Below are 24,117 nucleotides of genomic sequence, written 5' to 3' on the forward strand. Positions count from 1 at the left end.
CTCTTTTCAAAAATTTTTTCAAATAATCTCTAATTTCATAGTGAACCATATCTCTTTATGATATAATTTAAAATTCACTGATTACTAATAATACTTAAAATGTTTTTATATATTCATTAATCATACAAGGTCTTTTCCCCCAATAAATTGTCAATTCATTTCCTTGGCCTAATGACCTACATAGGTCATTAGGAGAGATCTAAGTAAAAGCTGACTAACCATGGCAAGGCATATAGAAATGGAAGTAGACAAAATAGTGTGAAATTCAGGGGAGAAATCTGAGCCAAAACTATGGAAGCCATCAACATATAAGTACCCTAAATGGTCTTTAGGCCAAGAAAGGGCCAAAAAAGGGCAAAGAGCCCCAATCTCAGAAGAATGGAGAAGGGAAAGTATGGTAATTTCTACCTTCAGGAATAAAAGCAGAAGGCACAAATTGAAAAGCAATTCTAGCAAACATATCACCAATGGAATCAGGAACCACAGAATAGGGAACTATAACAGTAGGACTGCTTACAGTTTCTAGAACCTTTATAATCATTCCATATTTTTATGTTTGCTGATTCTCTCCTGAAAATTAGAAATAAAACCCATTAAACATAAAGAGGTTGTGAGCATTTGTATTCAGAGACAACATGAAGGTAGGAATGGAGAGATTAGTCACACTTCTATAACCAATCTTGGGAGGCAGAAGAAGAGCTCCAAGGAACAGAGCAGGTCACAGTAGGTTTAGAGAGGAAAGGAAAGCAGGCTGGGCATTTCTTCCTGTGATGAAGCAGAAAAATAAACTTGGAGTGCCAACTAGACCTAAGAAGTACCCCTAGAGATTACCCACAAAAATCTCAAGGCTCCTTAACAATGGAATTGATTTGAACACTCTAACACAAATCTATACAGTTAAATAGAGTAAGTCATGTAGGTTCAGGGGAACAGAAGTAAACTAAAACAGTGTTTGTGGGAAAATGCATACCTGATTTTGAATGGCCAAGAATCACAAGGGAAACTGTGGAATGTATGACAAACTGGTTTTACTCAGCCTTTTGTTGCTGCTGCAAAATGACACCAGATGATGTTGGAGGAACACCTCATGTCCAAAAAACAAAGACTATTCGGGACCCTATGAAATAACTGCCTATACTGATTCATAGTATATGTGGAATAAACCAGTCTATTTTACCACGTAGCTTCTGCGAGGGGTTTTGTGAGGCTTAACACCCACTGAAAAAGTAATACTGTATGGAAACCACCTCTGCCAGGTGCTTTGCAATAAGTAAAAAAGTAGACAGTACATGTTCTTCATATATAGTTTGAAATGCATTACCTGTATAATGTAAATTAAATTATAAAATTACAAATATAAGCTTAAAGAAATGAATTGCTTAGAGCATAAATATTCCATTTTAATAATGTATTAATCTACTAAAGTCCTTTCTACCTTGCAGAATATGCAAAATAGACAAGGTTAAGATGATGATTTAAACTGAGTTCCTTAACATTTCTAGTATGCTTAAACATATCAGTATTAATGCTATTTTAACATCATTTTTTCTTCTGACTTCTATATTGCATGAACATTTTATATTTAGTTACTCATATATCAGAAGTTGTAGAAATGATAGCATACTTAAAGAAGAATATCAGGATATTATAAGTTTTTACAAAAATTTTTAAATGTCTAAATATAAAAAATTTCCAAGTAAATCATTATTTTATTTTATTTTTTCCTGATAATCTAAAAAGTAACAAGGAAAAATGATAAAAAGATAGAAATTATTTTATAGGTCTGTGGACACTAGAATTAAGTTAACATTAACTACAAGACCACTACAAATTGATTTTATGATATCTGCATCAAAGTAAATTTTTTTAGATGAGGCTTTTTTTTTTAAATTTTTTTAAAAATTCTTAATTGACACATAATACTTGTACATACTAATAGGGTACACAGATATATTTCAATTCATATATACAATGTGTGATGATCAAATCAGGGTAATTAGCATATCCATCATTGCAAAAATTTATCATTTCTTTGTAATGAGATCATTTGAGCTCCTCTCTTCTAACCATTTGAAAACATACAATAAATTACTGTTAGACACCTAGCACTACCATAGACCATTATAACTTATTTTTCCTATCTAGCTGTAATTTTGTACATTAAATTTGTGTTTAAATGTTGATTGTACTGAATGCCTACTATGAGTCCAGTGCTCAGAAACCATAAACAGATCACTCTGTCTGACTGTTGACCTGCTCTTACACCACAGAGAAATTCTCTTTAGGCAACCAGGAAACACCAGGTAGACAAAAAAGGAAGAGAGATGTTTCATTAATGGAAACAAGAGAAAACAAATTTTCTAACTTGTATTCAGGTTTGAAGTCAGGCACACAGGTGCAGAAAGCTTCCCTGTAACCAAAAATTCTCATAGTAAGCATATCTTAGTAGCCAGTGTAAACGAAGTTCTCCTGCCATCCCTGTTAAATTTTACTGGGTGAAAGTAAAGGGATAATGTGAAAGTCAATTCTAGGTGTCAACTTCATTAGATTAAGGAATGCCGAGAAACCTGGTAAAGCTATCTTTTATACGTGTGTTTCCGCAGAGATTAGCATGAGAGTCTGAGAGGAATGGGTGGGAAAGACCCGCCCTCAATGTGGGTCCATCCAATCCGCTCGGGTCCTGGAAAGAACAAAAAACAGAGAAAAAAAGTGAATCTCTATCTGCTGGAGCTGGGATACTCTCTTCTCTCCTGTCCATTGACATCAGAGCCCAAGACTCTTCAGCTTTTCGGTTCCAGGACTTACAACAAGAACACCATGGGCTTCCCTGATTTTGAGGTCTTCAGACTTGGAGTGAGCCATGCAACCAGAATCCAGTTTGCAGACAGCCTATCATAGGACTTTTCTTCACAATCTCATTAGCTAATTCCCCTAATAAATCCCCTCTCAGATATTCATAACATATCCTATTGATTCTGTCTTTCTGGAGAACCCTGACTAATACAGATACTGTAGGAAAACAAACAGGAATAAAAGAAACAAGTATTCTGATAGATGTACCTACTCACTCTCTACCTACAAGCCCATTTCTAACTGGAAACCAACAAACTGGCATTCTGCTTTGGAAAAAAAAAAAAAACAGTGAAGGGCCTGGTCAACTCCAACTTAAATGACAAAATCATGTTTCTTGGCCCACAGTGTCAAGGGGACCAAACAATGACAATTTTGTGAAATCATTGCTTGTGAGACGCTATCTTGGTGTGGTTTTAATTTACATTTCCTTGATGATTAGTGATTCTGAACATTTTCTCATCTATTTTTTGGCCATTTGTATGTCTTCTTTTGAGAAATGTCTATTCAGGTCCTTTGCCCATTTTTTAATTGGGTTATTTCTTTTTTTGCTGTTGAGTTGAGTCCCTTATATTTTCAGGATATTAGCCTCTTGTCTGATGTGTAGTTTGCAAACACTCTCTCCCATTCTGTAGGTTGTCTCTTCACTTTGTTGACTGTGTCCCTTGCTGTGCAGTAGCTGTTTAGTTTGATGTAGTCCCATTTGTGTATTTTTGCTTTAAGTAGTCCGTGCCTTTGTGGTCTTGTTCAAAAAAGCACTGTCCATTCCCATTTCATGTAGTGTTTCCCCTATGTTTTCTTCCAGTAGTTTCAGAGTTTCAGATCTTAAATTTAGGTATTTAATCCATTGTGAGTTGATTTTTGTGTGTTGTGAGAGATAGGGATCTGGTGTCAATCTTCTGCATGTGGATATCCAGTTTTCCCGGCACCATTTATTGAACAGACTGTGATGTCTCCAACTTTATTCTTTTTGTTCAAGACTGCTTTACCTATATGGGGTCTTCTGTGGCTCCATACAAACTTTATTCATTTTTTTCTATTTTTGTGAAGAATGTCATTGGTATTTTGATAGAGATGACATTGAATGTGTATATTGCTTTGGGTAATATGGACATTTTGATGATGCTAATTCTCCCAAACCATGAACATAGGATATCTGTTCATTTATTTGTGCCTTCTTCAATGTTTTTCACTAGTGTTTTATAGTTTTCACTGTAGAGGTCTTTCACCCCCTTGGTTAAATTTACTCCTAGGTATTTCATTATTTTGCTAGTTACTGTGAATGAGATTACTTAAATTTCTTCTTCAGCTATTTCATTATTGGCATATAGTAAAGCTATTGATTTTTGTGTGTTGATTTTGTGTCCTGTCACTATACTGAATTCATTTCTTAGTTCTAGTAATTTTTGGGTGGAGTTTTTAGGGTTTTCTATGTATATGATCAGGTCATGTGCAAATAGGGATAGTCTGACTTTTCCTTCCCAATTTGGATGTCCTTTATTGCTTTCTCTTGCCTTACTGTGCTGGCTAGAACTTCCAGTACTATGCTGAACAAGAGTGGGAAGAATGGGCATCCTTGTCTTACTCCAGATCTTTTAATGTATGCTTACTCAGCAAAGTAAATATTCTGACAACTCTAATGAGTTCCCTAATTTTTGTAATCATTATTATGCTTACTGGGTTACTGAAGCTGACTCCTCCCACCTGTGCTCCATTCAGATCCCCTGGTCAGTTCTGTGTGCCCATCCTCCAGATGGGCTTGCTTTGCCTGTAAGGGCTTGCACCTGCAACTTTCTTCACAGAACTACCTTGGGCTCCTGGAGCCTCTTCATCCAGAGAGTAGCATGTGCCTGGAAGATTTTCAGTCCCCTTCCTAACCCTCCAGTCCACAGCCAAAGACTGTGGTGCAGGAGTGTAAGAGCCCAGCGCCCTAGTGACTGGGACTTCACAGGAAGTCGCACCCTTGCTTGATTTTTTCCCCTTCCCTACCACACTTTCCCCACCACATTACCAGTTTCTCCTGGAGCATTTCCATAATAATTGCATAGGAATAGTCATCTCAAGGTCTGCATCTAAGAAGCTCGATCCAAGATATCTATGAAATCCCAAAGTCTAGAAACCACTAGTTTAGATCTTAAGAATGTCATTCCCATGTGTTCAGCCTCCAATAGCCTGTTCTCTACACTATTGGACTTCCCCCACTTCCTCAAACACCATGATCTCATCTCATGATCTCACTTTGAATGTGTTCTCTACCTTTCCTGTCTATACTGGAGCCACACTCAACCCTCATTCCTCAGAGAAGCCTTCTCTGAACCCCATAGATTAGGTTCTCCCCTCTGCCAATGCAGGACCAATCTTGTGGTCCTCTTCCAGGCTGGCCTGTAACTGTAAGCTCAAAGAACAAGAGCCACCTGTGTCTCGCTCTCTATTTTGTTCCCAGCAGTGAAACGGCAGACAGGGTATTAAATAAATGTTTCTGATTGTCTAAAGAAGTCCACCAAAATGTTAACAGTTACTGAAACTGGGCAGAAGAATTATATGTTTTTTAAAAAGTATATATTCCTTTTTTTATATTTTCTAATAATTTTTTTTTTACACTGAAACATCTTTTGATTTCGTAATCAGTAAAATTTTAAAAGGCCTTTTCTTGTAATGTAATAATATATATTGGTCAGATTCTTTTTGTCTTAAAATTTAATGTGTTTTCTGTGGGATAAAGCTAAAAATCAGTAAAACAAATCTGAGAAACATCTATAAATAAAGTTTTTAACTTTAATCACAATCACACATAACTCTCAGGACCCCAAGAGCATGATTTGTATTCAAAATCAATTAGGTAGCCATTAAGTTTTAGATTGGAGAAAAGGCATTACCTGTTTCATAGATCTCATCCCCAAATTTGTTTAGCTTTTTAGGAAAAAAGTGGATAACTATGTAGGAAAGAGACAAAGAATGACAGAGTCCTAATAAAACAATTTTCACATAAGAAAATACTTTTATTTCCTGAGAGGAAATTTCCTGTATATTAAGGAATGCTGGTTTTATGTGTTTTAAAAAAATGACTCATTAGTAACACTGTTCACCATGAACTGTCAATGTAGTTCTGAAAAGTAAAAGATTATACCTTCAGTCTCCACCTTAAGTTTAGGTGTACTCTGTATTTGTCTCCTGGTAGGCTGTAGAGGTGTTCCCTTAGATTTGAGGGGACAGAGACATCAAGAAAGCAGTGTGTCACAGAGGTGGTGGCTGATTCCTGCCCCCACTCCTCCTCCACTAGCAGCTGGAGTCCCACAGTTGAACAGGTACCCACCAACTGCTCTCAGGCTAGAATAAGCTCATAAGGACAGGGATTTTTGTCTATTTTGTTCATTATTCACTGACATATCCCCAATACCTAGAGCAATGCCCACCACATGATAGACACTAAAATATTTAATGAATGAATGAATAAAGTGATCTAAAGATCTAAAAACTGGTAAGAGCAGCAAGTAATAGAAAAACAGGTAAATAGTAGGATCATATAATTCAAGGAAAAGGAAATAAAAATGGCTCTTAAACATATGACAAGGTATTCCACCTCAGGGATAATAAAAATTTTAACAAAATTAACATGAGATAACATTTTTAACCTATTAAATTGCAAAAATATAGAAATTTATTAAGATACTCTGTGGGCAAGGCTCTGGCAAAACACGCATGCACACACATTGCTAGTGGGAATATAAATAGGTACAGCCCCTATGGAGCGAAATTATGCACTATGTACTAGAATTACAAATGCATACACCCTTGGTCAAACATCCCTTCTGGGAAATTTATCCCACAGATATATTTGCACACATGTGAAGTGCCTTTGATAAGGTTATTCCCTGCATTAACGTTTACAATAGCAAAAGACTGGAAACAATTACGTGCCCATCAATGGAGGACTGGCTAATAAGTTGGGGTACCAGTACACTATGCATTACTTGCAAATGTAGAAAAGAATGTGGAAGCTCTCTTTGTACTTATATGAAAAGCTCCAATATATACTACATGAAACAAACAAGGTACACAACAATGTGAATAGTACAATTATTTTTGTGTATGAAGAAAATAAAAATATATTTGTACTTGCTTGTATCTGCACAAAGAAACTCTGAAAAGATACAAAGGAAGCCAATAAAAGTGATTTCTTTGGAGGGATACGTCCTATGCACATGGAAAACAGGGTACGTGAAAGACTGCATTGTACTTTTTAGATTATTGACCTATGTGATTATATTACCTACTCAATTATATTTAAAACACCAGGAGGCTGAACCATAAAAAACAAGAGACAGGAGCTGCTATGCAAATTAATGATGTAAACAGGCTTGTGGGGAGAATGCATGAATTACTTAAAGCATCATTTATTTTTAAATGAATATGCTTGTTATAAAAACATCCACCTAACATTAAAGCTAATCCCATAAGGACCTCCTCTAAAGTATCACTGTGTAGGCCTATTTTAAGTTGTTCAAAGTATTTAGAAGCAATATCATGCCGCCTCTTTAAAATATCTTAGATGTTATATTTCCTACTAACTCCTCAGACTGGCCCATATCCCTAGAGTTCAAATTGTGCTTTTCATTTATGGTAAATTCTATGACATACAAATATCACAATCTATGAATATTACAGTGTGAGGTGTTACAGATATAAAGCATGCATTAAATCTTCATCTGTATAATCTCTTTCCTGTCAAAAAACCAAAGAAAATTTTCAAAATCAAATTTGTTCAAATTACTTAAGAGAATGCTTGCAATGAAAAAAAGACCTACAATATTAAAACAAACAAAACCTTTCAGCCATATAACTTAGGTCATTAAAAAATGAGTCTTACCTTACTTCAGCTGGTGGACTTGGAGAATAGGGATTTACAGAACAAGCCAAAATTCTAATGACTGCTCCAGGATGGTAGGTTTCCAGAATGTGAAGAGCTGTAGGATACACCTGTTCTTCAAAAGTAAGTTCCACATAGTCCTGGCTCTGAAAATTAGGTGGTGTCCTCTTGAATGGTAAAGAAGCACTAGGACACTGATCCCACCATGTTCCATAGGTTCGAAACACAGCTGTCTGAGTAAAGTCACCAGAACTTGGGAATACACTTGGTACACCTGCCAAATTCCACATGGTATAGGACATACTATTCTCACTTCCATAATGGGAACTGAAATCTACTACTTCTTTGGCATACTGGACCACCTCTGCATTGAGAGGGGAAGTCCGGCTATTTGATTCTATAGTCCTATGGCTGTTCATCATTTCTCCTCTTGCAGCTGTCCTAGCTCGACGTCGAAGGCATATATAATAAAACATAGTCAGAACTGTTAACATGGGAAAGACTGGTGACATCAAGATGTGAATTTTGACACTGCAAAAGGTAAGGTGTCCTCGGTAAGATGCGTGAACTCCTTGAAGAATGTTCTAAAAAACGAATGGCTTGGTGAGGTAAAATAATATAAGCAAGCAGAAAAATGCATGGATAAGGTAATGAACAGGCTTTATCCCCAATGTAATTTCCCAGAACAAAACTTTGAAAAAACAAGTTTTAAACTATAACTGTGAATCTCTGGTATAAATAATTTATCAAATGTATTTTAAAGAAACATAAATATTGTAAATGTATACAACTTTATGCTATATGGGAAGCAAAACTGTATTATAAAGCAATGGAAGATGTACAATCCAAAAAACCCTACCTTACATGAAATTAGAACCATCACTCAAGAAATACTAAGTCCCTGAACTTTTAAAATTAAAATTATTTAAAATAGTGAACCACTAAAATACTGCTGTAAATTCAAAAGAATCTTAGGTATTGCTGTTATTTCACATTTTAACAAATAATTCCCTATTAATTATTACTCTCCGCCAAACATGCTATGTACAGATTTCATATTATGGGAATATAGTTTTTTGGAGGTGACAGTTAATCCAGACCATCTAAATTAACTGCCTTACATATCACACATCACCAGTGTTTAATTTATAACTCTCAGCATTATTTTTTAGGGCAGTCCATGGCTGGCTGGCATCTGGTTTGTTGCCAGCAACTCTTAGAAATCACTTACTCCAGATAGAATGGTCACAGGATACACACAGAAAATGCAAAAACTGGCACTCATCCATGTGGCCTGAAATGTGCATGCTGATTTCAGGTTCAAATACTGAAACGTGACATTCTTTTACCTGTAAGATAAGAGTTTTGGGAAATATTTTTATTTCCACCTCAGGAAGTCAATTATCCCAAAAAAGATTATTATTATAGATAAAAAGCTACATATTAGATGCAGAACTTTCAAATCAAACAAGCCACAATTTTTGAAATTTTGTGGACAGTTCTGAATAACATATTTTTAAAATTTTATGACAGAATGTAATAAAGATATAATAATGATCCCTATCTATACAGAGGTTGCAAACCTATAGCTTTTGTTTCAAACTATGCCTGCAGACATATTTTACTGGGGCCCAACAGTGTTTTTAAAAATCTGATCTAGTTTGTAGCCATTAATAACCAAGAGGACTGCAAGAGGCCTAAATTCTCCCAGTGGCCACCCTTCTTCCCACACAGCTCCACTCATCTACGACACAGGCCTGGCCCCTGTCCTCATTGAGTAGCTGACCTCTTGTCCATACAAACAAGAAATCAAACTTAGTTGTTTCTGTACCTGTAAAGTCTGAAATTTAAATTCTCCTAAGTAAAAGAAGGGGAGCATACCAATTTTTCTTTAGTAGAGCAATGCACTAGCCTTCCAAAACTTTAGCACTACAATTACAAAACATTACTTGCATTAAATGTCTTCCCGCTCAAAAACCTTTCCTTACCTATAAGACCCAATCTAAATTGCCTGGTTGGTGTTTCAAGGCTCTCTTCAAGCTGGACCAATCTCTTCTTGTCTAACCCAGTAAATGCAGTCAAGTTCTAACTACCCTTCACATTTTAAGTCTTAATTCTTCTATAATTTCTTTCCCAACCATTTACTCCACATTAATAGGTTTATGCTCTGGCACCTACTGGCACTGCATTTGTATCAGATATATACCCTTGCTCCACGAGGGTCTACATTAGGAGTAAGTTTCTTGAAGAGACTGTAGCCAAAGATCTTCATTTCTCAAAGTACTCAATACATATAGCAGGCACAAAATATGTGACATGTTGACAAAAAGGTGATAAGCAAACAAAAAAAAAAATTATGAGTCTAAAATAATTTTAAGTCGTGTAATGGCTTCCCTCTGCCTCTCAATTCCAGCCAGATCCAAACACACTGAAATGCTTGATAAAATATAACCAGTGAAAGATTAAATAAAGAGCTGAGCTTAAAACAAGTGCAGAGAATACAAGGTTGAGAGAAACAAAGAGGAAAGTCAAAGAGCAGAGGGCAAGAGCTGAAGCTAACATGACTCCTAGAACCAAGGGGACTCTCTAACTCCCACGCAGTGAAGTTATTTCAAGGCACAGATCACATTTGGAAGGACCTTCATAAAACCAAAACTCGGAAAGGATCACCCTATCCATGGAACCAGGACTACGAGAACTTAGCTCACTAATCAGGAAGCTGGAGTAGGCATGACACCAACTTAGGCATCAGGGGCAAAGTCACCAGAGGAAATCAGAACTCTCTTACGTATGTACCACGCATAGAGTGTGGGCCTAAATTTATACTGCCTTCATGGTTTAGAATTCCACCCCATCCCCAAGCCAAGAAATGAAAAAAACAGTAGTCCTGAACTGGTAAAACTTTAGGACCTGTAGGGGCAAATGTGAAAAATCCTTGCAACTTATAGACTGGGATGCTTCCACAACACAGAACTGACTAAACCTTTATTAAAGATGCATCACAGTAAAAAATCAGAAAACAAAAAATGAACAGTGGTGAGGGACAGTCAGTAGATTCATCAAATGGAGGAATTTGCACCCCAAAAACAAGAAATAGAACAACTAGAAGAAACCTTTTTCTGGAGAAGGGTAACAAAGCATTTATTAAAATAAATAGTTTGTGTAGCACATGTTCCTAGGATATATCATGAGTCAATGAACCAGATTCACCTAACATCAAGTGAAGTATAGGTCATGTTATAAATGTGGGAAAACAATAACTACCTAGTTATATCACTTCTTTATTCAAACATTTCACCTACCAGAAGTATATATCTGTCAAAAAATTTTACAACTATATAAATGTCAAATCCTTAACACAGAAACTTGAAAGGGTACAGATCTTTCTTCTACCATATATACTTTATTTCAAAATAGGCCCCCAAGTAAATTAAGAAGGGTCACTTTTCAAAAAAGTTACTTGATCCTTCTCTTTCTAAAAAGAATTAACAAAATAAAGTTACACTGCAAAAAGTAAATTTAGGAAATAAAGAACAACATACAACAAGTATCCAACTAAATTGACGCATCAGCTAATTTGGAAGACTGTGGATGTTTTACTCCTGTAACTCTTCAAGGAAAGCACAGAAAACCATCTGCCAAGATGGATGGAAGAGTTGACTGTATGATCTTTGGACATCACTTCTCACTCCACAGTCTATAAGTTGTTTCAACTAAGCTCCTTCCACTTTCTTTATAAAACTGTGTTTATCAGAAAGTAAAAGTTTATAAAACGAAGAGACATCTGCAAAAAAAGATAGCATCATTCATGTGAACTCTCACAGTAATCCTTGGCAAAAGAAGATTAAGACAAATTGTGAAAGTCAAATTCTGTTTGACATACCAAGCCACAAACTTTGTTTCCCAGCTAGGTTTTACCATTGTAGATTATAGGAAAACATCAGAAGTAGCAATATTGTCATTTGGGCAATATTCTTAAGCTGTGTTAAGGTTAAGTAAAACTCTGCATTAACGCGACATATGTAAAAGTGAGTTATAAACTATAAATATGTGTTACATTTGTAAGTTCAAACTTCTTCAGTATAGAAATGTAAAATAGATGCTTTTGGTTTTTTGCAACTACGGATAAAAATAATCTTAGAGCTAATTTTTTGTGAAATAAAGCAAAAAATGACAAAAGAAATTTTTAAAAGATGGAAAAGCATTGTATGGTACACTGAAAAAGCAAATATATTTATTCTTTTTCCAGCAGTGCTAGTAAGAAATAAAAAAGGGAAATGTGCAAACCCATTGCTAACACCCTTCGCTGATTCTAAATTCCTTTCCAATCTACTAAGATGACGCATAAAAGTGTTTTAGGGGTCGGGGAGAACATATGGAGAAGAAAGGATAGCTCCCTCTACTTTTCCCTGGGAAATGAAGCTGAAAAAGGGAACAGAGTCATTGTCTTAGGACTCGTGGGTAACAATGACCAATGGAGAAGTACTGTCTGGACTTTTGCCAAGGTATGGAGGCAATTTGTGATAACCAATGAATATCCCAAAGGGCAATGAACTAAGTGCAAAAAATACAGTACCTCTATTTTATGAGGAGAATGGGATTCAAAAACAAAATGATTTTTCCCACCTGGTGCAAATAAACAAACATTAGTCCAAAACACTAAATTTGTCCAAAAGGGTGATTATAAAATGTACTTTTAGAGAAACATATTTTTTTTCTAGATCACTCAAAGACTAATTTTAAAGACTCTCAATATATAAAACTATTGTTTTCCATTTAACAAGAAGTCAGAATTAGAAATAGGGTGGTCATCATTGTATTTGTTGCTTAATCCAATCACTTATCAACGATTATGAGATGAGAAATTCTCCACAACACATCAAACTTTTTATACTAACACAATCAAGAAATATAAACAGCCATTTTAACTTGAGACTTTGAGATTTTTAATCTTGAGACTCTCATACTCCTTAGGAAACAACTTGCTTTATACGACATGATTTTATTATAATACAACTTTATTTTCAGCCACATCTTCCATATTATAAAATGCTTAACAAAATTAAATAATACAATTACAGAGAAAGCAATAACAGTGGAAAAGAGAAATTAAGAGGTACAGACAAGGGAGAACATATGTTTACTACTGAGATTTGAAGTGAGAAGGGGAGCCGATGAGGCGGAGAGAAGCAAGATGGCAGGCACTGCCGAGAAGACAGCCTGTGTGCCGACAGAGGGAAAAGAAGGCAGGCTGAGGACTTCCCATGCAATAAACAAAGGAGGCAATCAGAATGACCCAGGACAATGTAAAGGCTAGGTTCACAGCGTGAAGAAAGAACCTAGGAAACAAGTTTAAAACTCAAAAGAGAATTCTCAGCTTATATTAAAGTGAAAAGACATGGAAAAAGACAAAAATGGCAGGCAATAAGGCACAGGCATATATTGAATGCAAGTCATAAACCAAAACTTACTTGCAAAATAGCCCCACTTGTCAATGAAGTGATAGGAGAAAAGAGGGTTTAGACAACTTTGCAACATAGTACTAAAATGCAACAATGCATAACGTGATAATAAATCAAGGAAAAAGGCCAAAGCTTAAATGTTTATCTTCTCTGAACTCTGCTGAAATTGATCAAAAGATACTATTTTGAGGAAAGGACATTTTCTGGTTGCATCTAGAAATCAAAACATAAGGCTATGAAGGAAAATATCAATCAAGAAAAGAGTGGAATTATATCTGAACTTGGTACAGCATCCAACACTCATAAGCAGCCCCCTGGCCTGGCCTGCCCCCTCTAGGCTTCCACACAAACACTTGGTCTCTGGTAACTTCACAGTCTCCTCCCTGGATCTTCTTCCTCCTCATTCTTCTCAAACATATAAAAGTGCCATTAAAGGAAGGCTGTCTTTTTGATGACATGGTATACAAGAATATACCACCTACCTTTGGGCCTGCTTTCCCCTCTCCCTTTCACTTCCTCACACCCACCACCTAGCCACCAGAACCTCCACCATGCCCTCAACAGCGCTGTGACATCACGCCTCAGCTGCTTAAGTCTTCGGCTGAGGATGGGTGGCTCTGGAAGGCCCTCTTTCTTCCTATGCTTGGCACCCTCTTACCCCTCAAGGTCAAGTTCAGACTGTATCCACCCCCCCCCTTTACTTTGCTGTTATATATTACATACTATTTGCAATTTCTTACATGCTGAGATATTTCTCTACCCCAGTAGACCATGAATTCCTCAAGTTTACAGGATGTCTTAATTATAACTATACCCTTAGGGTATAGCTCATGCCAATATACACTCAATAAACATTTGTTGTTTTATGGAGACTGGCAAAGTAGATGGCATGAGATAAATAAAATAAACACATTTAAAATAAATATAGAAATAAAATCAGTGACTCTTTAAGATAAGGCACATGTAAACCAAAAAATGAATCAAAAAAAAAAAAAGTTCTATATCTTGATAGAGAAAAAGAAGAGGAAAATGGATAATAAAAACTGAAACACAATAGGTAAGAACCAAATGTATGAATTTCTTTGAAACCATCCAAGAAGGAACAATACATACACTGAAATTTTACAGTTCAAAGAGAATATAAAAAAGTGGTAACTTCTGTAGTACAAAAGCAGACCCTGAATACATAAAAGAGACTTGACTCTGGCCATGAAAAAACTGACTGAAATTAAAGATTTTTGAAAGATCCATGAAAGAGATGATTGGAGAGGTAAAAAGAATGCTATTTTCTCAAATACAATGATTTTTTTAACCCTCCAAAGCTATGTTAAGACCATAGGTCAATTATGGAGAACTGGAAAAACTATAGATAAAAAAAGAAGTTCTTAAAAAAAGTAATAACATAAGAGCTACAATAGAAGAGACAGGCCAAACGAGGTGATAATTTATGAGTAAGGGAAAAAGGCACATTAATATCGTGCTGATATTAGATGTGCAATGACAGAGCAAACACCAAGTGTTAGCAAAAGCATCTCTTTTTCTTATCCTATCTACATTCCAATTTACTATATGCTTAAAAATAACATGTTGAAAAAATGTGTCAGAAAGGAGACAATTGAGACTATTGAGACTATATCTTAAGACTTTGTATGCCTCTCTCTTCCTCTAAGTAAATTCTTCTCCAATTAAAACATTTTTATTATGACTATATTTTTTCATAAGGTCCCAATATATAATAAATAGTTGGAGTTCTTAACTGAACCAAGTAGATCAACAGGGAGCATAAAGCCTCCTATCCAGCTTTAAAGTTTCTTGAAAATCCAGGCAAATGAAGCAGAGGGAGAAGACAGAAGAATCAGCCAGGAAGAAAAACCTAGAGGCAGAGGAAAAAAATCTCAAAAACCAGAGGTAAACAGTACCTCTCTCTTCCAAGAATCAAGATGGTCCTCAAAAATGCACAGAAGTGATTCAAAAAGTCTGGAACCCAGTAGGCTCTTCAAAAACTTCTGCTAAGTTAATGAACAAATGGCAGAGACTAAGCAAAAGGTGCCTAACAGCCAGACTAGGAATGAATTTATCAAAAAAGAAGGGACAAGATAAAGAACCAATTTAAACTAGAGGCTGATAATGGTTAGTTCTGCAGAATGTGTTTCTCTCTCCTTTCTTAGACTTTTTTAACCAGCATATTTAAATTTCTGAAATATTTCATAATCAATCCTTAGTAGCAAGAAAAGCAGAAAAAGGAATTAGGGAATTAATGACAAAAAAAAAAAGCAGAGCTGTAGGATGTGTAGAATGGTGATTTTCTGATACAACAGATCTAGAAATCTTCTTTATGCCCAAGGTATTATCCCACAAAGTGACAAGAAAAGACATGTTTCTAATTACACAGGTATGATAACACAAAGTATCTTATCAGCACCGCACTCTACCGAGTGAGCCACGGGCCGGCCCTAACACAAAGTATCTTAGATACATATGTCACTATGCTATATTATCTGTATTTTACCTTTTTCTTCATTGTTTGACGGGTAATAATAAACCATCTGAATAAGAACTGTGAATCTAGAAGAACCTTAAACCGTTAGCAGATTTATAACATATATTTAACTAAAATACTAAAAATTAGGGATATCCAGTTGAGAATAATTTTAATAAACTTACTGGAGAGGAAAAATGACATCTCTATTAAAATCATACTAATTATGTGAATTTACTTTAGCCAAATATTAGCTATATATTTTTGTTCATTAAAATAAAGAACATTTTACATAATAAAAATACAGTGGATTTACAGTTATCCTGCCTAACAAAAATCCAAGTACAATATCAGAAGTCTGTCATAGTTAGCCAATATAGCCACAAAAGCAATGAACTAAAACAGTGTGATATTGATAAATTAAAACTTTGGGGTATAATTTGTATTCCAAAAAATGTACCCCATTTTAAGTACAGGTTTAATGTGTTTTGACAAAGACACACACCAATGTAATCACCAACAGAATCAAGATAGAGACTATTTCCATCAGCCCAAAAGGTTCCCTGGTGCCTGTTCCCAGTCAATCACTCCTCTACAACCTGAACAGGCAAAAACTGATCTGCTTTCTGTCACTACAAATCAGATTGACCTTTATTCCAGAGTTACATATAAATGAAATAATATAGTATGTATGCTCTTGGTCTAGCTTATTTTGCTCAGTATATCTTTGAGGCTTACCCATACTGTTGTATGTATCAGTAGTTCATTCCTTTTTATTCTGAATTGAATTCTATTATATGGATGTATCAGTTCACCTGCTCATATACATTTGGGTTGTTTCTAGTACCAAACTGTTTCCAAAATGGCTGTAGCATTTCACATTTCCACCAGCAACGTATGAGTTCCAGCTGCTCCACGTCTTCACCAAAACATAATACTGTCAGTCTTTAGCCATTCTAAAGGGTAGGTATATGACCATATCCTGTTGGTTTAATTTGCATTTCTCAGTTGACTAATGATGTCAAGTATCTTTTCATGTGCTTATTTGCCATTTGTATCTTCTTCAGTGAAATGTCTATTCTGCCCACTTTTTAAAATCAGGGGTTTTTTTTTTTGTTTTCTTATTATTGAGTTGTAAGAGTTCTTATACACTCTAAGACACAAGCTCTTTGTCAGATACACATCTTGCAAATATTTTCTCCCAGTCTGTGCTTGCCTTTTCATTTACTTGATAGTATCTTTTAAAGAGAAAAGTTTTCAAATTTTATTAAGTCCAATTTATCATTTTTTTTCTTTTATGGCATATTTGTGCATGTTCTAGCAAACATTTTACTGAAGAACAATATCAAGCATACTTTCAAAAAGGTGAACCCGAGGACAGATAGTATTTAATATCTTAGATCTGGGAAGAGTTAATTACAGATTAATTAAATTTTAAAATGATATAAATTAGATGCTGCAATCACATCCAAGCAGGAATGCAAAATGATTTAGCCACTTTGAAAAAGTTTGGCATTTTATTACAAAGTTCCATATACTATTACCAAACATCCAGCAGTCCTACTCATAGGTATTTACCCAAGTGTACTGAAAACCTATATGCAAACAAAAACCTGTACACAAATGTTTATAGCAGATTTATTCATAATCACTCCAACTTAGAAACATCCAAGATTTCCTTCAACAGGTGAATAAACAGTGGTACACCCATACAATGAAATACTACTCAGTAATAAAAAAGAATGCATTACCAAATTCGGGCAATAATATAGATGAATCTTAAAATGCATTTTGCTAAGTGAAAGAAGCCTGACCCAAAGGCTACATATTGTATGATTCTATTTATATGATACTCTGGAAAAGGCAAAACTTTAGGGAAGGTAAACAGATCAGTGATTGCCAGGGAGTTAGGGGAGGAAAGAGGAGTTGACTTCAATGACTATAAAGGGGCGGTACGAAGGAATTTTTAGGGTGATGGAACTGTTCTATGTGCTTTTGTTTTCAGTCTTTGTCTTGGACCAAAACAATTCAAGTTAGAGATATGATGCCCTAGTATTGACTTATGTGCATGCTAGCTTATTTGTTCTCAACCAGCCATCCTTAGAGACATCTACTGGCTGGCATGTTCTGCGCATTCACTCTGACCTCGGCAAAGACTGCTCCCACAACCCCAATCACTCACCTTGCCTTAGGGAACTACCTGTCCTGAAAAGAGAATAGTGACTTTCAAGACTTCAGAAAGATACCAGACTCGGAATAAATCAGTCAACACAGATTTGCATTTATATGTATGAGTAGAACTGGACATTTTAAAGACAGGAAAACAAGTTAAGCAATTATAGCAAATGACCTCCAATAAAAGTTAATGCTAAAATTAGGAAAATAGTTAAAAAAATAACTATTATCTTTAGTGTGAATTAATAGGTTATAGGATCCATAAAACAAGTACGAGCTAATTAGAAAACAATTCTAAAAGTTCTTAGAGATTAAAAACGTTGTCAGAAATAAATCGAAAACTAAAATGAGAAAAATAAATGACCTACAGCATAGGTGCAAGAAACTTAACATCTATGTTAAGATAAATTCAAGAAGAGACTGAAGTTGATTGAAATTCAAGAAAACGCTAGAAGATAATGTAATATTTCAGAAATTCTAAAAGGAAAAAAAACTGACTCAAACTCTTATTCACATAGAAAAACAAAACAAAATGAAAAATATTTCTGGACATGCAAGTATACTTCCCATAATGCCTTCTAAGAGCATTACTCAAGAAAGTATTCCAGTAAAAAAAAAAAAGAATTAAAATAAATTCTCAAAAAACTGGGAGACATAATATTCAAGTAACTGGTAACATTATAGTTAAATCTAAATAATTTCAGATATGGTATTGGTAAAGTTTAAAAGAATGGCTAGAGGAAAAAAAAAAATACAGAAGATGAGTAACGTAGAAAAAAAAATCAATAAAACCAAGAATGTAGGGGAAGAGGCAAGGGATCAAGGTCTTATCTTATTAAATGGAAGAAAGGGCGCAAGGAAGACTCAGTTATAGATTTAGAATTTCCAAACTTGCAGGGGAAAGAAAAAAAAATATGAATAGGCTAAATTTTCCTATTAAAAGACAAACCCTTTTACACCAGATATCCTTGTGATAGTACTGTTTTGTATTCTGACTGTGGTGGTGGTCCCAGGAATCTACATAAAATTGCCTACACACACATATACACATACACACACAGGAGTGTATTTAAAACTGTTGAAATCTGAATAAGGTCTATAGATTGTAGCAATGTCAACTTTTGGGGCATAATATTGTACTACAGTTATGCAAGATGTTATCACAGAGAAACTGGGTAAAGTGTACAGAGGAACTCGATCTCTATTATTTCTTATAATTGTATGTGAATCTACAGTTATCTTTTTTTAAAGTTTTTAAAAATAAAAAAAAAATGCCAAATTGAGGGGTGGAGGGAGACACTGGAGGGAGAAACAAAAGTCCAGCTATATGATGTTTCGTGTTTATGAGAGGCAAATAAGGCAAAATGATGTGAATGACTGAAAATATTCACATGGGCAATAAAGATCTATCAGGTACACACAAAACCCACAGAGATGGCTAGAGTAATATCAGATAATGTAGACTCGAAGGCAAAAATCATTAAATGAGGCAAAAACATATTTTATATTTTTAAAGATAAAATCCACCAAGAACAATTACCCATAGAAGTCTATAAGGATGAATTCAACCAAAATCAATAGTCACAGTAGGGAACTAACATATTTGCTTACTGATTTGTCATTTTTAAGAAAACAACAAATAAAAATGTAGTATTATACTAAATGTGTCAAATCAAAACAATAGGGAAAGGAAAGCTTATCAAAATTGTTTTGGGAAAATGTCCAGCAATAACATGGGAATATTATCCAATAGCAACCATTTTTATAAGCTAAATCTATGTTACAAAAACATACAATAAGGGAATATAAAAAGTATTTTAATAATCTGGGATGGAAACCCAGAGGCCATTAAAAAAAGAGTGACAGAACTGGCAACATAAATATAAAAAACTTCTATATAGCAAAAGCTCCTAAAAAGAACATTAAAAGAAAGAACAGACTATGAGAAAATACTAGCAAATGGTGTACTAAGTTATTAATAACCACAATATGTAAAGCACTATTACAAATCAATAAGAAAAAGAGGAACACTTCAACAGAAAACTAAGCAAAGGATATGATTATATAAGTAATAAAAGAATATAAATGGCCAATAAACATATATATTCAACCCCATCAATAAGCAAAGAAATGCAACATTAAAACAGTAGTAGCATTTTTCATCCAAAAAATTACTAAATGTAGGGGCCGGCCCGTGGCTCACTCAGTAGAGTGCGGTGCTGATAACACCAAGGCCCCGGGTTTGGATCCCATATACAGATGGCCGGTTCGCTCACTGGCTGAGTGTGGTGCTGACAAAAAATTACTAAATGTAAAAAATGATATCATCTTAGCAGTAAACATTGTGAGACAATAATTCACAGGTCTTTCAAGTTTCCATGTTTTATAAGCAGAGGCACTGATGGCCTTTGTTCCAGATTATCTTTCCAATGGTGTTTATAGGAGCAAACAGCTTTTCCCTCTGGAGCAGAGGGCAGGTTTTCTTTACTATCCAGGAAAATAAAGATAATGTCTCCCTTTAGGGCAAAAATCAGGCAGGTGTACTTGAAGACCACATGAAAGATTTAGGTTCCCTAAATTCAGGATTCTTCTCCTCTAACACAATCTACTGCATGTGCTAGTGTCACCTGGATCTTGTCATGTCATCTTTTGGAAATTGGGGCTCTAGGAAACAGCACAAGAATACGATACACTGGCTACTACTTTTGCTGTGGTTTGTCTCAGACCCAGGAGTCTCATGTCTTCTACCAGCATCCGTGAAACTGTTAGCTTTCAAATAAGGGATAATCTCAGACTCTTAACAACTCTTGGCAATGATACAGCAAAAGCAGCCTTCTTACAAATTGTATAAATTTACTCTTACTAACAACCTTTTTGAAGAGCACTATGGCAGAACCTCTCATAATTTAAAACACACATATAGCTTTTGACCCAGCAATTCTGCATCTAAGTATTTACCCTAAGGAAATAAACAAAGAGACAAATCTTAAATACAAAAAAATGATCCCTGCAGTTTTGTTTATAATAGAAATAAATTTGGAATATCCTAAATATCAACACGGGATTGGTTAATAAATTTTAGGTTATTCCTACAATGAAATTCCAAAGAGTTTTAAAAAGACAAGGTAGTGTTATATGCACTGACGAAAAAAGATGTTCATCAATTATTACAAAGTGGAAGCTATAAAAACTATCTATGGTACACTGCCATTTATAAAACAAATGTAGGGCCGAGCCCATGGCGCACTCGGTAGAGTGCTGCGCTGGGAGCACAGCGACGCTCCCGCCGCGGGTTCAGATCCTGTATAGGAATGACCGGTGCACTCACTGGCTGAGTGCAGGTCATGAAAAAACGACAAAAAAAAAAAAAACAAATGTAAACTTATACATCTATATTTTTAAAATCTGGAAGAGGAGAAAACAAATTATTAAACATTGACGATCTTTGTGGAATAGGGTTACTGGTAAGTGGGCACATGACACTTTCACTTCCTCCTTTGGCTATTTCTGTATTGATTTTCTGTTTTTTTAAGAATGTATATACATTTATTTTATGATATAATAAAGTTTTTAAGTGCCTTTTAGATCAACACCTGAATATGTATTATATTTGGGATATCCAGGTGGGATGATATGAAATACAAATAGACATGAGACTGTCTCAAGTATCACTTCTACAGGCATTTATCTCTTAGAACTGTTGAAACCAGGTACAGAATATCCTAAATCATAGCTGATGCAGAGACAGACTATACTTACTAAGACACAATACAAAGTCAAAAGACATGAAGATTTTGAATCAGGCTGCTTCTCTATGTACAGCTCTGAGGAGCAACTCTATGTGGCAAGTTCTGAGGGAGCAACACAAGGGATTTATTTAATAATGGGTAATAATTCAACTGACCATGGGTTAAAAAAATTAATTTCAAGAACAGGCAAGAAACTTTAAAGGGGGGAGGGAGACAAGATGTAAAGGAAGGGAATCAACTTGCCCCCACTCTGTGTTCATCCCCAAAATATTCAGTGACATCTACAATATGCCAGGCATTGTTCGAATCACCAGACATTAAAACACATCATAAAGTTAGAGAAAAAGAGCAGCATGGCATCACCACAGGAAGCCAGAGATCACGGCACAGCAGTTCAGAAAGAGTTCTAAGAATATGCTGGAATTAGCGCCTGTGAAACATACAGTATTTATCATTACAAAAAATAGAATTCAACAAATGACGATGGGGTCACTGGCTAACAAGAAAAAAATCACTATCTCACACTAAAATATGAATAAGTCCACTAACAACACTAGATAGAAACAGAGGTGGATATTTATATACAATTCATGTGTCCACAGGCCTTTCCTTCTAAAAGGACAGCACAGTTAGATTCATGAAGATGGAGAATACTGATCATACCAAAATTAAGAAAATGAGGCAGTAAGACTAACATTAAAGACAGAAAAGGCAGTTTTTGTTAATTGACCACAGGAGGAGGTAAAAGAAGCAGGTAACATTTTAAGATACCATTATACAGAGGACTATAATTGCATTACTGCATCATGGTGAGAGAAAAAATGAACAATCTCACATTGAGCTGACCTCTCTGATTTTCACGTAACAGAAGAGTATGAAAATGCAGGGTTCAGAAAAGCCAAAATTTACGACAACAGTTAAAAAAACAGTTAGTACTTGGAAAGGAAGTGTGGAAAAAAGAATCCAATTCAATGCCTACTATGGGGTGATGCACATTGCCACTAGAAAGACATGACACTGTCCCTTTCTCCCAAGAACTTAAAAATCTGATAAGTAACTATAGGAACGTTGATGTGTCTCGAAAATCTTCTACTCAATCAACAAGTACACTATATAGTACAGGACTACAGAAGCGTAAAGTGAGCTTGGAAAGAAAAATGTACCTATACTCTGAGTTTAAGAAACCGAGGAGTGCACGCAAGAAGCCAAAAAGGCAGTTTGTCTTTGTATACGACCAGAACAAGCAGCGGTCCCTGCACCTGGTGGTAGTAAGCCTTCCAGGGCATAAGGCCAGACAAGGTATCCTGCCAATGCAACTACCTGACCACAAGTTTATAGCATCTTAACTTTCTAATTATGCGTATATTTCAATTAGTAGACGCATCCCAAAGCTTTGTGGCAATGTGCAGTTGAGAAACCACGGAAATCCAAAACCACCCCGACTGCATGTTGACAAAGAGGCCAAGTGGGGGCATTATCACACCTCCAGGGGCACTCCTAAACATACAAACAAGGCTGCAGCAAGGCAACTGTGGCAGTCCTGAAGAAAGAAGACAAGGGCCTGGTTAGGAAGAAACCATCGGATGTCAGGAAAATAACGGCAGCAGGCACAGGAGCAACAAGTACACACGCGTGCACGTGGCCGACGCGTGGCGGCCGGATCAGCACGGCGCGCGGGGCAAGGTGGCCCGCAGACGCCGTGGCGGCATCAACAACCCTGCGCCGCGCACACGTCGGGGTGAGGCCTCACACCGGGGAAACTGACTGGGGCACAAGCACCGAAGCAGTTTTCACGGTCCCCAGCTAGCCCAGGAGGCGCGGCGCGGGCGGGGAGGAGCAGGCGGCGGCGGCGGCGGCGGCCTCTGCCGCGAGCCCAGGCTCCCCAGAGGACTGCGCGCCGCCCCGGCCCCGCCCCAGCGCGGAAGGAGGAAGACGGGTACCCGCAGCAGGGAGAAGTAAAGGAAGGGCCGTACCCTGCAGGGTCCGGGAGAGGCGCGCGCCGCGGGCTTCACCAACAACCCGGCGGCACGCGGAGGGTTGGGCGCGGGGGCGAACCTCGGGCTCTCGCCCCGGCTCTCCGCGACCCGGAAGGAAAACGCGGGGCCGCGAGCAGGGGCGGGGCCCGGGGAGGGGAGGCGTGGGGGAGCGGGGCCAGGAGGGAGGGGCCTCGGGACCGTCTTCTCCTAGGCCGGGAGGGGCTTCCTACTGGCTTCTCTTCCCTAGTGATGCCCTGTAAACGGCCCAGTTACTCCGCCCAGTTACTCCGTGGCAGTCAGTGGTTGCAAACCCTCTGCGGATCAATTCCTTGCAAGAACCGGCTCGCCATTTGTAGTGTAGTCCTGTTAAGACGGCTTCTCTCTAGAGTTGGCTGGTCAGGTGATGCATAGGTATGATGGATGGTGCGGATCCGCAGAGGAAAATGGACGTTATAAAGCTCTCTGAAGGCCTAATTCACCAAGTTTTCAAATCTTTTCTGCCCCAGATTCAAATCCTTCCGGCAGACTCATTTTCGTCCCAACATTCGGAAGCCTGTAA

General features: G+C 36.7%; 1 protein-coding gene across 3 annotated transcripts in view; it reads right to left on the reverse strand.

Annotated features, from left to right (window-relative positions):
* The window catches only part of FBXL4 (F-box and leucine rich repeat protein 4), a 65,096-nt gene extending 41,442 nt beyond the window's left edge, over nt 1-23,654 (reverse strand). Inside the window, exons 1-3 of one of the 3 annotated variants that reach the window (XM_063097437.1) lie at nt 23,556-23,654; nt 8,949-9,066; nt 7,718-8,301 (exon numbers count right to left, since the gene is read on the reverse strand). In XM_063097437.1, the coding sequence (XP_062953507.1) occupies nt 7,718-8,301; nt 8,949-9,002 (638 nt within the window). In that variant the 5' untranslated portion in view covers nt 9,003-9,066; nt 23,556-23,654. Of the gene's footprint in view, nt 1-7,717; nt 8,302-8,948; nt 9,067-23,555 lie in introns of those variants that run through there. The other 2 variants (XM_063097438.1, XM_063097439.1) reach the window with 2 other exon arrangements.
* Between the last annotated feature and the right edge of the window lie 463 nt (nt 23,655-24,117).

This window comes from Cynocephalus volans, chromosome 5, assembly GCF_027409185.1.
Source record: "Cynocephalus volans isolate mCynVol1 chromosome 5, mCynVol1.pri, whole genome shotgun sequence".
Lineage (NCBI taxonomy): Eukaryota > Metazoa > Chordata > Mammalia > Dermoptera > Cynocephalidae > Cynocephalus > Cynocephalus volans.